Source organism: Cajanus cajan, chromosome 5 (assembly GCF_000230855.2).
Source record: "Cajanus cajan strain Asha chromosome 5, NIPB_CcT2T_4, whole genome shotgun sequence".
NCBI lineage: Eukaryota > Viridiplantae > Streptophyta > Magnoliopsida > Fabales > Fabaceae > Cajanus > Cajanus cajan.
Window position 1 is genome coordinate 65,871,146 of NC_138521.1, and position 17,444 is coordinate 65,888,589.

The following is a 17,444-nucleotide window of genomic DNA, read 5'->3' on the forward strand; positions in this document are numbered from 1 at the left end:
ATCTAGTTTAATTCATCAAATAATTGTTGACATGCTTATTTATACGTCTTGAGACAACTAAATTACATGCACTCCTCATTCAGTAATAGTTGTTTGTATATATATGTCAGGGTGAAAGTTACCATGAGTTAGATCTTTCAAGTTATCTTAATTCTTAATGTTGTTTAATATTAAAATTTTCCTAACCTTAAATGTTAACATCCCAAAAATGTGAATATTATATGTAACTAGGAGTATTTATTACTATATAAAACTCTTATGTTATTAATGAATATAACTCCTTAACATATAACACTTGCATTTTGCATTTCACTATTTAAACCATTAGAGACGGGTCACTAGTATATGTAACTAAGAGTATTTATTGCTATTAAGGATCATTATTTTCATTCATTTGAAATATTAAAACTTGTGAGTACTTCCTAACAGTTTTTTTTTTTCTCTTAAACCCTAAACACTTAAAATTTATTATGTAAAAGTGGATTTGTTTGTTTGATGTGACCCAATGTGTATTCAATCAATAAGGCATGAACCACCAGGCTACATCTAATTTATAGACCTAATATGACAATCATTTGAGCATACCAAAATTAAAAACATGAACTTGTGAATCATAGGACTAACATCATACTTTTTTTATTTTACATTTTACATAAGTATTAATCGTTTCATATGTTTTGGCTATTGTTTAAATTTTAAAATTTAATTATTGTGGTATATATATATATATATATATATATATATATATATATATATATATATATATATATATATATATATATATATATATATATATACCTAACTCCGCCCTTGCTATGAAGTAAGCTTTCCAAGAAAGCTAGAAACAAATATATGAACTGCATTGTATTATCGATTAGGATTTTGTTTTTTATCGTCATTATGTTTGCAGGTGAGAAAAGTAAAGTCCACTTTTTTTTTTTTTTTTTTTTTTTTATCACAATATGAAATTATCATCAGATAACTTGAATAACTAAATTCCCTAGGTACCAAACCTATTGAGGACAAATATTATGCAATACAGTTCCATTTTACTAGTACCATCCGCCAAATATCTATGCTCCTGAACTCAAACATGGTAAGCCGACCCCACTTCACATACCAAGAGTATCAGAAACTGACATTCCGAATATTAGTCCACGAGTTCAAGACTTAAAATGCAATTCCATTATAAACACTTTTTTTTTAATGTTTAAACAAACTGACTCATGTTCCACTTTTGTTTATAACTTCATGATTGTAAAAAGGTGTGATGAATACTATTAGTCAACTACATATAAACTACGATTTTTTAAATAATTAATCACTATCGCTTGAAATAAAATTGCATAGGACTTTTCGCCTTTTCGCAGAGTTTACTCCTCAGAATAAGGCAGACAAAATGCTTAGGAGACAACCCTGCCATCATGAGAAGCCCAAAAACATGACCGAAACTACAACAAAACATTTGCCCCCAGAAAACAACTTGGTAATTAGATTACAGGGGTAGAGACTGTCCAATAATCAAACTCAACTGCAGGAGTTGGAAAATAACCATCGAATCATATCAATGGATGTAGATCAAATAACTCTTTGACATATCAGACGCATTCATTCTACTCCACATGTAAATACAAAAGTATAAATATACTCAAAGCAAGAGTCTTCACACCTCACTTTTGAATAATCCTGCATAACAATAAGGATCACCAAGTTAAAAGGGTCATTCATACAACTCAAGGATAACAAAAATTGCACAAAAAAAAAGGTTAGTATTGATTACCACCAACTCTAGGCAAGTCAAACATTCTGTACTTTGCTTGATATTTCTTTCACTTTAATGTCTCCTTTTTCCTACAGTCAAAACCTCAAAATTTGTTTAAAGTGAAAACACGCTCAACACACACACACACAGAGGGTACAGGGATATACACCATGATACTTACTGATGTGTAAGTCAGATGAGAATTTAATTATGCTATTGAAACAGGGAGGATATATCATATCTATGATAGTTTATCTGAAAATCTTTTGTTGACTTACAAAGATGGGGGACGGGTCATGGATGTTGGATAATAACAGATTAAGTTGTAATAGAAAATTATGATTCCTCATAATGAAAAGGCATCATACTCCTTACCATAAAGGTCAAGATCCCTGATTGCTGTCATAATTATACAGCACTGTAAAGTTGCACATTGCTAGGAAGATCTATTGACTAGTACATAATATTTAGGGATGAATAAAAATAAAAGAAAAAAGTTGTTAACAGAATCTGTAATAAAATCGTGCCATAAAGGGCCTCAATATTGAGAAGTACAAATTGTACTTCATCATGTTCCCACACAATGTTGTCAAACTCGAGGATGGAAGGAGCGTAAAATAGTGTAACTCAGATCGAAAGGGTTATGTGTAAATGAAAATTATATTTATATACATGCATATGCATATGCATAAAAAATAACAGAGAAAAAGAAAAGTAACTCATAACTCAATTAATTATAAAGTTATTAAGTTCCAATACATAACTCAAAATAGGTTCATCTATAACTATATATAAAGGGAATATAAAGTTTTTGTGTACACATTTTTTAAACTTATTTTGCTATTATAACTATCCCAAATCACTAACCCTAAACCCACTATTATTTAACTTCTATTTAATAAAAATAGAGCAATAAGTGATAAACCCAATCTGCAGAAAACAACCTAATATCACCCAAACATGCACCAACAGTCCAACACAAGCAAAAACACAACCAAGAACGCAACCCACAACCCTCAGCCAAGAAAGAAATGTCGCACAACAAACAGATCATAGCAAAACAGAGAGGGTCGCACAATAGAAGATGGTGTTGGTGCTGACAATGACAAGGTGGAAAGGTTGAGTCTAATCGCACTTCATCACTCAAGGTTGATAGAGTCCCACAACAAGTATTGAGTAGTGCTTTGAAATTGCAAAAGGTGAATTGTAGCGGTTAGCATGATGGATCCGTGCTTTAAAAAACTGGGCCAGTCAAAACCTGACCTAGAAAGCCCAAGCGACTTTGTTTTGGCATTTTCAAAACTGGGTCACTGAAAAAATATCCAGAAAAAATCACTTATGAATCGTTAAAACTCAACGATCCACACAGTTCAAGATTAAGATCGTGATCCTCCAGAATTCCACTCCCTTTGCAATCCCAGGTCCGAGTTTGCTCGTCAACCTGTGTGAAACTCATAACATTCGAGTATGCTTGTTAACTCGTAATTTTGACAACATGGCTCCCACAAAAGGCCCTCTTTTCTTTTTCATTCTCACACTTTTCCATCAGTGTTTTCCTTTCACTCTGAAAGCCAAACTAGGAAATTCCAAACCCAAATGTTACCATGTGAGGATCCAACACCCTACATCTTCTACCTCAGCTTCAGCTCATCATATTTAAAGTATCAAATTGCAAATGGGAGCAACCCAATTCACAAATGAACTGAGAAAAGGTACACATGAACCAATGTGCGATTTCTTAGATGAAACCAGAAATTTAGTAACATTGGTTCAAATCAAACTACCAAAGGGAGTCACATCAAAACATGCAGAAGAATATCCAAGTATAAAGGCATATAAGCACAAATCTTGCAAATATTAGTATCAATCAATTTCTTACCATTCCCTTGCTCTCATAATAATCATCAAGAGCCCATTGATACTTTGACTGATTCAATCCAAACCAACGTGCCAAATGATCATCCAAACTTGAGTGGGCTGTAACAAGAAAGGTATCATTATTTACTTAGAAGAATAAACAAGCTCATGAAAAGCCTCAATCAAAGATGTATTGTATTATATGATCTGAAATCAAAATAGAAAAAGGGGGCAATACATGCATATTCAGTTATTCATAGATTTTTGTGCAATCCAAAACATCAATGCAGTTCCTCAACCAGATTGAAAAGCATCAAACATACAGGAACAATCACCTAGATTTTCCTTTAATAGAATAAGGAAAACATAGAATGCATTGTTCTCATAAAATGCTCAGCCACAGTTTCCACTTTCCATGCCCATTCTTCAATATGTTTATTTTCACTACTACTGCAAACCAGATAGAGGGAAAACAAAGGACCCGCTGGTTGTTATCTTCAATCACTAGTTCTTTTTCAAAAGAAAATAAGAATACATACAAAATTACTTAATGCACCAGTTTATAGAAAAAATTATCAAACTTCTAGGGAGCATTTGCTAAAAGTGTTAAAACAGGTAGAACATAACAAATGGTTCTATTTAATGTTCGATAAAATTCAAAGAAATAACAAAACAGGACATGAGTTAAAAAAGTGATAAGTTTTTGGCTCCCACTATTAAGAGTAGAATTAAATCAAACACGACAAAACAGAACAAAATGTCTGTGCAACAAACACTATGCAAATATCATGATGGATTCTAAGATGCACCCATCTTAGTTTAGTGCACAGATACACTAGATTTTACAGCCATAGATTTATTTTCAGAATATTGATTGATACATGGACACCCCATTATTACAAACATCCATTTGACAATGTACCAAAAGAAATCTATTTGACACCTCCAATTCTCCCTATCTCTCTCTTCTTATCAAATCATATCACTTATTACATCTATGAATTCTCCCTCTAGATGTCGATGGGCATTGGGATGTCCACAGAACATTATTCTTATTTCTATGCAAAGTTTATAGTTTTTTGACTTTTTCATACACAATGTATTGCTATAAAAAGCTGGAGCTTGAATGCACCCTCAACAGCAACAAAGTGCATACTAGACAGCAACTAATATCAAATATTCAGTACTCCAGAAAACACTCGTTCGACCATAACTAGCCATCGCATTATTTGAGACTTATCTTCGTGGTTGACGCCAGCACGTAAAGAGAAGAGAGAATATATATAATATATCTCAGCGTATTTTAAGATGCGTTTTGTCCAAAAGAGTAAACACCAACAAGAATCCTAACAGCCAAAAAGATTCCCACAAAACTAGGTCATACATTATCATAACTCCGGAGTCACACATATTTTTCAGATATCAAATCAAAGTGTTTCTAAAAATAGACAGTGTCATGATTCAAGTATAATAAGGAACATGGACCAAGTCACTCACACACACACTTTACAACAACTCAATTAAAAGTCCAAATAACCTAAAAGCGACATAGACTTAGACCAGCTCCAGCACCTGATTTAATTTACATTTTTAATTTTCCAACCGCGTGAAACATTGGAACCTAACCTAACCTAAGAGTGAAAAAGAGTAAAGTACGCACCGGTTTGGACCTTGGTAACGGCGTTCCTGAAGAGGCCAAAAACGGAAGAATCGTCGGAATCGGAGAGGGGTTTGGGGGAAGGAACGGTTTTCGGAATCTGAGGCGGCGGAGGGGCGATCTTGGTGGTGGGAACGGCGTCTGACTCGGAGGGTTTGGGCGTCGAGGGCGGCGTCATGAAAACGGTGTAGGGGCCGATTTTTCCGATCACCGGCGGCGGCGTAGATTCGGTGTTGATCGGCATTTTGGTCGGAGAGTGAGTGAAGCGTTGAAAGAGTGAGTGTGTCTGTGAGTGCGCTATGTTGGATTTTATGTCTTCCTATCTCATATGTACTTCACTTTTTTTCTTTTTTCTTTTTTCTTTTTTCTTTTTTCATTCTTTTCTTTCTTTCAACTCTACGTTTTTATTTTTATTTATTTTATTTTATTTTATTATTGTGTTGCATTAAAGCAATTCACTTTTTTTGTGATAAAGCCATTTACAAAGTAATGTAAAAACTGCAATGGCAATGGCAATGGCAACGGCAATTTCTCAATGCTTTTCAATTAGAAAGCTTTTATGAGATGCTGATGCCCTGTCCCTTTACAAATTACAAACCACCACTTTACTTAAGTTGATCGTTTTCAACAAAATTCAGCAGGATTTATTCAAGGAATTTTTCTTTGACTTCGTCTTTTTTCTGCATTAATTAAAAGGATGTTTAATTATCGAAATCTTTTTGACAATGCCAAATAACGTTTTTTAATGTTAAAATATATTTTTAGATTGTGCTCCTTTTTTATTTATTTTATGTTCTTAATCATACACATTATTATACAATTTATTGTACAAATATCACTTTTCATAAGATATTAAGACCCATGAAAAATGAATAGCAAACTACAAATAGTAATATTTTGTGTACGATTTTTTTTTAATGTATTATTTTATTGAGTTACTTTAGCGCAGTTCAAACTTCTCCAGAACCATATAACACACTTCTTCACCCTCTTTTAAAATGTTTCATTCTTCTTCCATTATCAAAGAGATATACATTTTTATGTCATACACTGTCATGATTTTCATTAACTACTATTAGTGTTATTTTCCCTTAGAAAAAAACAATATTAGTGTTATGTTGTTCAAAACTCCAAGTTTCATTGATTGTTTTGCGTATAGTGGTTTGAATGCTTAAGAGATTAGTTATCAAGTTCCATGAATTTTTTTATCACATTAATTTGAAATATATATGTAATTTTAGTTAACCAAATTCGTTCAATTTTAGAATTAAACATTTTTTGTCCTATTATTAATTTACTTCCATTTAAAACCTTCAAATTATAATTTTATGTCTCACTCTATATATATGTACTTGAGATGTAAAAATTTTAAAATTAGAAGTAAAAAAATTTAATAAAAATAATAAACATTAAAAACTTTATAGAATATGATATTAAGATTTGAAAATTTAGTTTTTTTTTAGATATTTTAATTTTAATTAAATTTGATGTTTTAATTGATAAATTTGGAATAAAAAAACTATTTAAATTATTTAATCACTTTAATTTGTAAAAAAAAAAAAGAGTAAAAAGGGGATTTGAATATTTTATGTGAAAGAAATGATAGCAAAACTTAGTTTGAAATATAGAAATTGAATTGACTAAAAAGCTTAAAATCTAAAATTGAACACAATGTAAACCAAGTATACCAAAAATACAATATTAGCACATATTTGAAAGCGTTTTTTATTATAAACATTTATATTTTCAAAGTTCTCTTTAAAAAATATGTTGACAATAGTCGGTGGTGCTACCAGATTCTGGGAAAAAAAACATGACATGTGCAGACTGCGCCACGCAACAGAACTTAATATAACGAGGAATTTCTGTTGGCCAATACTCAATAGAATAAAAATCTAACAGAGACCCAATCACCCAGCCCAGCTTGCCCAGCATAAAATGGAAACACATGCCTATGTATTAACCAACCAGCCACAGCACAATCTAAATAAATGTACAAACATTTTAGGCATAGAATAACAGTAATGATTTCCATCAAATATGATAGATCTAATTACGGGACTAAACATACTTTTTTTTTTCTTTTTCTCTTTGTCGCGGTTCAAATTACAGAATTTGAACAAAACAACACATGGGAAATCAAGTGAGAAACTACCCTAACATATTACCCCTAATAATTTGTTCAGGAAGAATAATTCATTATGCGTATTGAAGAGCAAAGTCTCGCACAACCTCGCAAAAAAACATCGTCTCATATCACTCAACAAGAAGTTCTTCTCGAGCCAGAACCAACCCAACCATACAAGCAAATGCATAGTCGTAACAACTTAATACACACATATTCTGATTTCTGACCAGAGCAATGCTTGTTGAGTTAGTGACCAATATAACCTTTCCCGCAAACTTATGTTTAAATTGATTTCTAAACTTGAAGCAGAGACATGTACTATTCCCTTCACTACTGCAAGCAGTGTTTATTCACTGAATTTAGACAAGAGAACTCGCAAGAGAAAGTTCATGGAGTTCGCTTAGCATCCATTCCTCCCCAGTTTGACCACCCAGTACGATAGCTCTTGTCCCTCCAACAACACATGTACTATGTCCCCAGGCAAATCTGGGAGGGCGCCCAGGTACATTTAGGATTCTCCATGTAGGCTTCTCATCGGTTGGATCAAGAATGTAAAGCTGAGAGGCAGAGTGAAGCCCAGCAACAGACCCACCGAATATTAGAATTCTCCCACCTGGAAGACTAACAGCAACATGATCAAGTCTAGGAGGAGGTGCTATGCCCCCAGGATTTCCAGCACCAGGCATGCCACTCCCCGTTACACATCTCCAACAAGGTTCTTCCTCACTTAAATCCATCGTGAATACATCACTCGAACGAAAACGCAAGGGCCCACTCTTGGCCAGACCCCCAAACATCAGAATTTTCCTACCACCATAAACAGATAATGTGTGGCCCAGACGAGATGGCGGGGTCCATGCCACTGGTATCTCTCTCCAGATAGGCTTCTCCATTGACAAATCAAGGAGGAAAGTGTCACTCAAGAGTACTCCAGAATCTGCACAACCCCCAGAAACTATCAACTTAGTACCATCAAGAGTACAGGAGCTGTGCCATGATCTGGGAAGTGGAGGTGCCAATCCAGAAATTTCTCGCCAAGTTGGAGGCTTAGCATCCAGGTCCAGAACAAACACATCATTGAGCAAGCCCTGCCTTCCACAGCCTCCAAATACAACCAAATGAGAACCGTTAACACAAGAAAGCGTGTGGCCCCAACGACCAGGAGGAGGAGAGCTTACCTGGACATGTTGCCACTCAGGATTACTAGAATTGAGATCCAATACAAAGGTGTCATTCATAGGTTGCATGTTAACCCCTTCACCACCAAAAAGCACAACTCTATTACCAACTGCACAAGCACTAAAATTACAGCGTGAGGGTTCAACAGCACCTCCAACAGTCAACTTACTCCATGCTGCTGCTTCAAGAGTGGTCAATTCTCTTGCCAGCCGACCCCATCCAAGTCTCCTCGCACCAGGCACAGTCTCTAAAACACGTGTAGTCTCACTACCCCATGCATTTTGGCACACCATTCTCCAAAGATCTTCATTTTTTGTCATCTCATATAATCTTCTACAGACAGAGCTAACCGATGCAATGTCTCTAGGAGTTAATCGAGCAAGTATCTTGAGAGACAATACCTCATCACTCAGTTGCAAAATCCCACAAACTCCACGAGATACATTCCTGTCCCCCACTGGAAGAGTACGCAATGAGGAAAGCAAAGAATGAAATCGATCCGATGATTTAGCAGGTTCCTTAATTGTGGAACCCGGAGCAGGACCAAGATCAATGTTTGCCTCTGTGAAGAACTGTATTCCGATGACATGTGTTATAGTCTCATCATCTCCATATATGGGAGTCAGCCGCAATCTGTTCATCAGAGGAGATCCATCTTTCCTAAAGTTCAGCAACTCACCTTGGAATTCAATCCCCTCTTCAAGGCATCTTCTAATTTCTGAAACTACTGTTGAGTCCACCAATGGATGCCTTCTCTTAGCAAATGGACCTCGACACTGCAAGAATCGACTGCCAAATATTTTGAAATGATTAAAAAAACATTGAATTATGAATATCAAGCAATACACTGACAGAGACTCAAGGAAGTAAGAGATGTGTCAAATAGCCAGAAAGTATTGTTTGTTTGCTCAAATAAAATGGCTCTTCTGCATTCTTTTCTTTCCTTTATTTCTCCAAGGTAGTAAAACATTACTCACTCTACATACCAAAGAACAAACTTCAAAACTAATACTTCTTTCCCTTGGTAAATTAGGGATACATGGTAAAGTATGCACAAGAGATAATTTCCCTATTAAAAAAAAGCTGAAGAGTGAAGACTCAAAGGAAAGAGGGCAAAGCAAAAATGATAAATATTAAGTTGATCCAAAATCTTGTTCTACCATGGAGCATTGGAATTTAATCATTTTTTCCCTTCTACTTGCTAGTAAATCATATACCAATTTTAGTGCTGGTGATCTTTTTAAAAGGGAATAAAAAAGTTTGCATTACATGGATGCCCGACTGCTATGTGAAAGTGATGCAAGAAGTTTTTGTTGGAAAGTTGTCTTAATTGTGATTAGCCTTAGCCCACAAATATCTCAAAAAGGACTATCTACAGAGGGGCTAACTAGAAAGCTAAGGGCACATTTGGTACAAGGGAAATTTCTTCATGATTGGGAATTATACTTCTTGCGAATCATGAATTTCAAAAATCATGATTTCTAGAATGATACACGTGTGTTTAGCTGATATAATATTATTGCAAATATTTATGTTTCTAGGAAATCAATTTTTTTTTTACATTTAGCTTTAATTATTTATCACACTAAATGAGCTAATAAAGGTAATCTTATATTTCTACCACAGTAAAAGAAAAAAACTAATTAGGAAAAGTTAAATTCTCACCTCCCCTGTGAATTTTTTTTTGTGAGAAGCATAGGTAAAAACCATTCCCAAAAAAACAAACTTTCTCAACTTCATATTCCTAGGAAGCTAAAAACATGCCTTGTATCAAACACCCCTCAAGTGAAGCATCATAGTATGAAGCCACCGAGATATTGATTCTCAAGAGGGTTTAGTCCTACATTGACCAAAAATAAGGCCCAAGTAGTGCTTATAAAACTTGGACAATTCTCACCTCACAAACTGATTTAATAGGCTAAATTGAGTTAGACCATAAACCTAAATTCTAAAATGGTATTAGAGTTATCTTAGATCCATTTAGGGATGGCAATGGGGCCCCATGGGAGTGGGTAATAGTAAACCCGCCCCCGCCCCGCTAGATGAAAATTGGCCTCATACCCACTCCATATCCACGCGAGTATCCATTAAGCGGGTATCCATAAATTTCTTGAATACCCGCGGATATCCATGGATATTTATAAATTTTTAATAAATTAAAAAAATTATATTACAAATAATTTTAAGTTTATATTTAATGTAATTGAAATATTAAAAATAAAAATTCAATGTTAATTTTGAACTTGTATTTAACGTTAATTTTGTTGAAATAATAATAAAAATGCAAGATAATCAATAACTTAAAATACATCAATCTCACAAGTAAGTTAAAGTCTCATCACAAAGCTACAATAATTCAATCTCATAATTCCAAACGAAAGTAAACAACTTAAAATACATAAATTTTATTGGTCCAATCAAAGATAAAAAATTAATCAAATTATATCCAACATAATTCTATAACATGCTTAACACATGTTGGTAACTTCATCAACCTCGCTTTTGTAAGAAAAAAAGATGAGAGAGTGTAGTTTTAGGATTATGTGGTACAAGGATAATTAGGATATTTAAGAAATATTATTAAACGAGTACCCGCGGGTATGGATATCATCATACCCACCCTCGCCCCGTTTATAAACAGGTAAAAAATTATCCGTCCCTATTATCCGCGGGTACCAAATTAGCCTATTTATTTATTATCCGTAGCGGATTTTACCCGCAGATACCCGCGGGTACGGGTATTTTTGCCATCCCTAGATCCATTGTTGGACCACTTGCATTGCTATACTCCAAGCTGATAGCCTTGGGTGTTGGGGTGGGCCAGAAAGCCGTCTTAATTGCGATAACCCCTAGCCTACAAGTGTACCGAAAAGGGCTAACCAGAAAAGTTGAGCAAAGCGTCATAGTGATAAGGTCTAAGTAGTGCTTATAAAGCCACCTTACAAGCTAATTTTGTAGATAACCCCTAGCCTACAAGTGTACCGAAAAGGGCTAACCAGAAAAGGTGAGCAAAGTGTCATAGTGATAAGGTCTAAGTAGTGCTTATAAAGCTTAAGCAATCCCCACCTTACAAGCCAATTTTGTAGATTTGAGTTAGATTTTTATCTCAAATTCTAAGAGTTTTCACTTGGGAATCAGGACTCCATGCCAATACAAGAAGTTGCTTACATGATAATATGCTTTTCTTCGCTCTATTGGAAAACCCAAAGGAAATCCCCACATAGCCATACTACATGAGAGGATTCAAAGATAATTTTTTTATATTGTGAATTCTGTACTAAAGAGATAACAGTTTCACACACTCATACTTTTACAGTTTTACGTATTTTATCACACCGCAACAAATCATAGATATGATTATTAATCAGTAGCAAGTCCTCATAACAATACTATTGTAAAGTTTCCTTAATTGAGGTCACCTCGTGCCTACCTTGATTGTAGACTCAAGGGTTGTGATTTAGTCCTAACATCACCTTAAAAACTGATTTTGTGTAGTTGAGTCAGGTCCTAAGCCCAAATTCTAGGAAACACAATGTAAACAAGTTATTGCCCCCACAAAAATTAATGCAGAGAATCACCCCAAGCAACGGGAGAAATGGAAATGCACTAGAATGTCAAACTAGCACTCCCTTTGGACCCATATATAAACAAATATAACTAATTACACATAAATTAAGAAAGTTAGTTGACATCACTTATTTTTACTAATTTCAATTAAAAAAATGAACTTTTTCCTAAATTGCCCTTTTTGGACCTTGATATCATAAATAAAAAAGGGTCATTGAAAATAAAATCTGAATCAAATGAAGGGTATTTTAGAGATACTGTCATTAAATAGCGGTGAAATTAGTTAGATTTGTTTATACTTTAGACCATCATTCAAAATTTTTTGCTTATATATGAATGTGGAGGGATTAATACTTTTTGGTATAATGACAACAAAACAAGGAATCACTAAGAAATCACAATGGTAAGCCTTCACCAACTGCAGTGGCTGACAAGAAAGTTGGGTACATTTGTGGCTAGAGAGCCTTTTATTTGGAGGATTGAGCTCTTCCCCACAAAATAATACATTCAGTGGTCAAATATCTAAATTAAACAGAAAACAGTAATGAGGCCAGTCCTTACACCTTGTGTATTAGCTTTTGCTATTCAGAAGCTTTCAATACACAAAGCAGTCTTCGGATTCCCAACCTTGACTTCTAATAATGAAAGCCAGAAAACAATGAGAATCCATCGACACACGATGATTGTTAGTTATAATTAGCTCTATATATAAAGCATCTGATCCATCAATACAATTTGATAATATCTTTTCTTCAATCAATTACAAAATGATTTTCTATAGCACTCCTCTACTCTATTTTGAACTCTATGATATGTAGCCTCATCAATTTGGGGTAACTTGTATCTCATCTTCTCAGTCTTGAGATAACATAGACTCAGTATATGGAGGAGTTCTCGATATATGGAGAGGAAAATAATAAGGTAAAATGAATTAAGCTTATCCCACAAATTAAAATTAGCTTATGTACAAGTTCATATAAACTTTAGAAAAAGTAAAATGAGAGAGCTTCCATATAAGCTTAGTGCATAAGTTGATTTTAACATATAAGTTGGGCTTTTCTACTATATAAGTGTTTATTGAAAAGTTTACCAAAAAGGGCCCAAGTCTTTATTCGAAAAAAACTGTCTGGAGCAACCATATTTGTATTTCCATAATCTCTTCTTAACCACAGCAGAGTTTCTTAATTCAGTACTAGTCAAAAAGCTCCAAACACACACAGTTTGATGTTCACTATCAGCCTAACCATCCTAATCCTTGGAGCACCAACACAGTACTGACTTGCTCAAAAGCATTTGTTAATCCCGCAGCTCCTGCACATGTTCAACACTATCTGACCTCACCACACACTTATAAGCAGTAAATTGTACTTGACTGACTCCTAAGTCCTAACCATAGAAGCAGAAGCACCGCGGAATGAACCGCGACAGAACCGAATACCTCTTAATTTCCCCAAAAATATAAACAAATCGAATTCGACTAAAATTACGACAGCAGAAAGCGGTAACTACGGATTGGATTGCAGTAGCGAATTTGAATTGAGTGAAAAGCGAAAAAGAGGTAAAACCTAAAGTTAGCGGAAACTGACCAATTGCGGCCGAGGACGTCCTCGGCGCGGTAGCCGGTGACGATCTCGAAGACGGTGTTGACGTAAATGATAGGGTGGTCGGGCTCGAGGGCGTCGGTGACGACGAAGCCGCAGGGGGCGGTTTGGAGGAGGTTTCCGACGGGGAAAGGGAAGGGGAGAGGGCCGTCGTCGGTGAGGACGAACCCTTCCTCTTCGTCCCCGCTCAGATCGGAATTGCTGTCCCACTCCATTCCGCAAGCAGTTTCTCTCCCTTCAACCCATGCACCATCACACCGCTCAATCCAACCGATACCAAAACGACTGCGTTTCCTCGCTCAGCTAACCATACAAGTGCTCTGCCATCGCCTTTCGTTTGTTGCAAAAAATCTGGCCAATTTTTCTGTTAGGTTTCTTGGATTTTGGTCGACACTTGCCTTTTATACTCTCACCCCCTTCCTCCTCTTTTTTTCGTCTCACCAAAATTAAATATAAATTCTTCCTTAATAATAAAATTAATTTAATGAGGTAGCAATATTATTATTATTATTACAAAATTTAACTTAGAGGATTAAATTTAATTTTTTTTTTAGACTAACTAGTTGTAAGTGAGATATGAAAATAGTGATTAAATAATATGGCCTTTTTAACTTTTAGAGTGTTGGTGTGGATATGGATATAGGGGTGCAGACTGTGAGTGTGCGCGTGCGCGCGGAGCGAGGGGTGGTTCGTGCCGTTTGGTTATTGGGCCATTTCCTCTTCTGTGTTTCGTACGCAAAACTTTTTTCTTTTTATTTTAATTAAACTCTGTTGTTGCTCACTTTTTTGTGTTCCCGCTGAGAATTGGCAATAGACCGAGTAACTTTTTTGCGAATTGGGCACTTGATGACTATGAAGAGTAATTTGGTTGTAACTGGTGCGGATTCACGTTACCAAATTTTACTCTTTTAGGCTTTTTGTTAACTTTAGTGCTTTTATAACTGGTTTGCCAAACATCAAATTAAGGAAAAAGTTACCATGTCCAAGACGTCCTCCCATCTACCCATGTGAAGAATTTCGCATACACACTTCAAAACAAATGTAATTTTTAGCCACTCCGAAAGTTACATGTTTGATATAGCATATGCATAGAATAGGGTTCTACAACAAAGCCAAACGTATTTTCCCATTCACTAATGACAAAACAATTTATACACTATAAAAATTATATATATTATTATTTGTAATTAGTCCGTAAAATAAAAATAACTTATATTATCCATATATAATCATTAAACTCATCCTTAATTACTTTGTGTAGTGGATATATGGATGAATCCGATTCGTTAAACGTTCAATTCATTAAATTTGTATTTTATGGGTCTGACAAGTCTAATTTATAAAATAAATTGATTTTTTTTAAAATTTGTATTTGACTCGTCCACACATGCAGATAATTAGACTGGTCCACAAATTTAAATAATAATATTTTAAAAAATAAAATATAAATAAATAAAATTGTATTTTATTTTATTTTTGGTGAAAAATTTATTTTATTTTTAAGTTAAAATCTATCACACTAAAATTTACCAATACTTATATAATAATCTTAAACTTTCAATAATAAAAACATCAAAGTATCTTAAAAATAATTTAAATGGTAAATACACATCAATTAAACATAGTTTTAATGTTATGGTAATTTAAAAATTTAAATACATAACTAAATATTAAATTTTTAATATATAAAAAATTAATTAGTGAAGTCTATATGTTAGTATGTAAGTCCGCAAATTAAGTTTTTTTTAAGTATGTAAACTTTACAAATCAAAAATTAAATATAATTATATAAGTTATAAAAAAAAAGTTCTATTATCACGAAGTGCGAACTTACAAATCGACCCGTGGATTTAAGTCTATCTACTCACCCCTATACACACCTTATATAAATAAATTGTGACAATTGATCATTCGTTACCAATTGTTAAGAAACATGTTATCTTCTAATATTGTGACAAGTGTTTGTCACATTTTAATGTTTGTTAAAAGGTCATACAATAAAATTTTTGGGAACCTTTTATTCTCATGAAAGTTATATTCTTATAGAGATTTTATTTTTATGGTAGAACAGTAAAGAGGTAAGAAAGTGATATTTTTACAAAAATATTGGAAGTTATTTTATATAGCACTTGTAACTTATTTTTTCATATAATTTTTTTGAAGTTTTTGAAATCATTCATAAAAATATTAAAATAAACTAAATACTTTTTTTAAAATATTTTTAGAAATAACATTTCTAATTATATTATTCTGAAAAAAAATATGATTACAATTTTCTTAAAACAAAGTGTACGTTAATGTGGTTTTTGAAAAGTAATACTCGTATCCTTGGGCACACCTTCATTTTAAACATCATGTCCAACTTTCGTTTTGGTTAATGATTTGTTTAAAACGTGCAATGAATTGTTGGTCTGTGTACGGTAAAGATGGACCACCGTTCAATAACTTATTTTTAGAAGAACACCAATTTTTTAAAAACTTATATAAATAAAAAAATATGCATAATTAAATTATATAAAAATAATACTATAAAATAAATAAATTAATTAATATATAATATTTTTATTTTTGAATAAAAATTTACTTGTAATTTTAAGAAAATAAATTGGTAATATTAAATATAAAGAAGAAAGTAGATATATAATATAATATATTATTAATTTAATTTATTTTTTTCTTATTGATATAAATAAAGATTATTTTTTAATTTCTCTCTTTCTCTTTATTTATATATATATATATATATATATATATATATATATAATTATTTGATTCTCTCACAATTTTTTTATCAAGATTTCTCATGTTTTATTAAAATCTTAAAATTAAATTAAAAATTACTATTTGTTAGTCAGTGTAAATTTTTTGTGGCATGCCACGGTTGTTTATTTTTATTTTTTATTGCAACAAATTGAGAGTCTAAAATAAAAATGATATCATTATTTCAACTAATTGTCAATTATCTATTAAAGACCTATAATTTGAATAATATATTATATATTTTAGGTTTTTTTTTTCTATATTTGTTTAATTATTTTGGTTTGAACATGTTGCATAAAAAACAACTTTCATCTTATCATCTAAAATGGAAAAGAAATAAATTAATTAAAATTGATATTGATTCTCAAAAGTGTGTACTTGATATTTTTTTTTTGTTAAACATCCTATATTCTTTTTTTCAAACTGATGCAAATAATGATAATTTAAACTTCAGAGCTAAAGATTTTGAGAATGAAGAATTATATAAAAATAATGAAGAATCTAATATTTTAATTAAATATACTAAAAATGAAGATGATTATTACAATAAAATTAAATATTTTAATGATAAAAATTAACATATTTATATTGAAAAACCTAATTAATAAATTTTATTAAATATTTATGATTTAATAACATGAAATAACTTTAAAAGTGAGTTATAAGATAAATTATTAAAAAAATAATACTAAATGAGATATATTTATTGTAAATGGTCCTAATAATATTTTTGATATTTTAATAATTTTATAATATGATGTAAAAATAAATTATAATAAAAAAATATTAAAATAATACTTAAAAAATTGAGGACACCGTCTTAAAAAAGAAAAAAAAAACCAGGGCTGATCTTGGTGCACTGTTTTATGTTAATTGGAAACTAATTAAAACAAGTAATGGGATGAAATGCCTTTTTATTTTTCAAAAACAAAG

General features: G+C 32.7%; 2 protein-coding genes across 2 annotated transcripts; both read right to left on the minus strand.

The window, feature by feature from the left end:
• Positions 1-1,329: 1,329 nt before the first annotated feature.
• Positions 1,330-5,594, minus strand: LOC109807551 (hydroxyproline-rich glycoprotein family protein). The gene is made up of 4 exons (XM_020370095.3): positions 5,280-5,594; positions 3,642-3,739; positions 1,781-1,851; positions 1,330-1,686 (listed from the first exon to the last, which is right to left on the minus strand). The coding sequence occupies exons 1-3, from the start codon at positions 5,518-5,520 to the stop codon at positions 1,798-1,800; spliced, it is 393 nt and encodes a 130-aa protein (XP_020225684.1). The 5' UTR covers positions 5,521-5,594; the 3' UTR covers positions 1,330-1,686; positions 1,781-1,797.
• Positions 5,595-7,210: 1,616 nt separating this feature from the next.
• LOC109809593 (adagio protein 1) lies at positions 7,211-14,161 on the minus strand. Its single transcript, XM_020372937.3, has 2 exons — positions 13,737-14,161; positions 7,211-9,372 (listed from the first exon to the last, which is right to left on the minus strand). The coding sequence occupies exons 1-2, from the start codon at positions 13,964-13,966 to the stop codon at positions 7,764-7,766; spliced, it is 1,839 nt and encodes a 612-aa protein (XP_020228526.1). The 5' UTR covers positions 13,967-14,161; the 3' UTR covers positions 7,211-7,763.
• Between the last annotated feature and the right edge of the window lie 3,283 nt (positions 14,162-17,444).

Excerpts from the sequence above, each read along its gene's own strand:
- LOC109807551 (XM_020370095.3), bottom strand. The coding sequence starts at position 5,520 with ATGCCGATCAACACCGAATCTACGCCGCCGCCGGTGATCGGAAAAATC. Across the intron at positions 3,740-5,279 it reads CGTTACCAAGGTCCAAACCG|CCCACTCAAGTTTGGATGAT; the intron begins GTGCGTACTTTA and ends TTCTTGTTACAG. Across the intron at positions 1,852-3,641 it reads ATTATGAGAGCAAGGGAATG|GAAAAAGGAGACATTAAAGT; the intron begins GTAAGAAATTGA and ends TTTTGACTGTAG.
- LOC109809593 (XM_020372937.3), bottom strand. The coding sequence starts at position 13,966 with ATGGAGTGGGACAGCAATTCCGATCTGAGCGGGGACGAAGAGGAAGGG. Across the intron at positions 9,373-13,736 it reads GACGTCCTCGGCCGCAATTG|TCGATTCTTGCAGTGTCGAG; the intron begins GTCAGTTTCCGC and ends AATATTTGGCAG.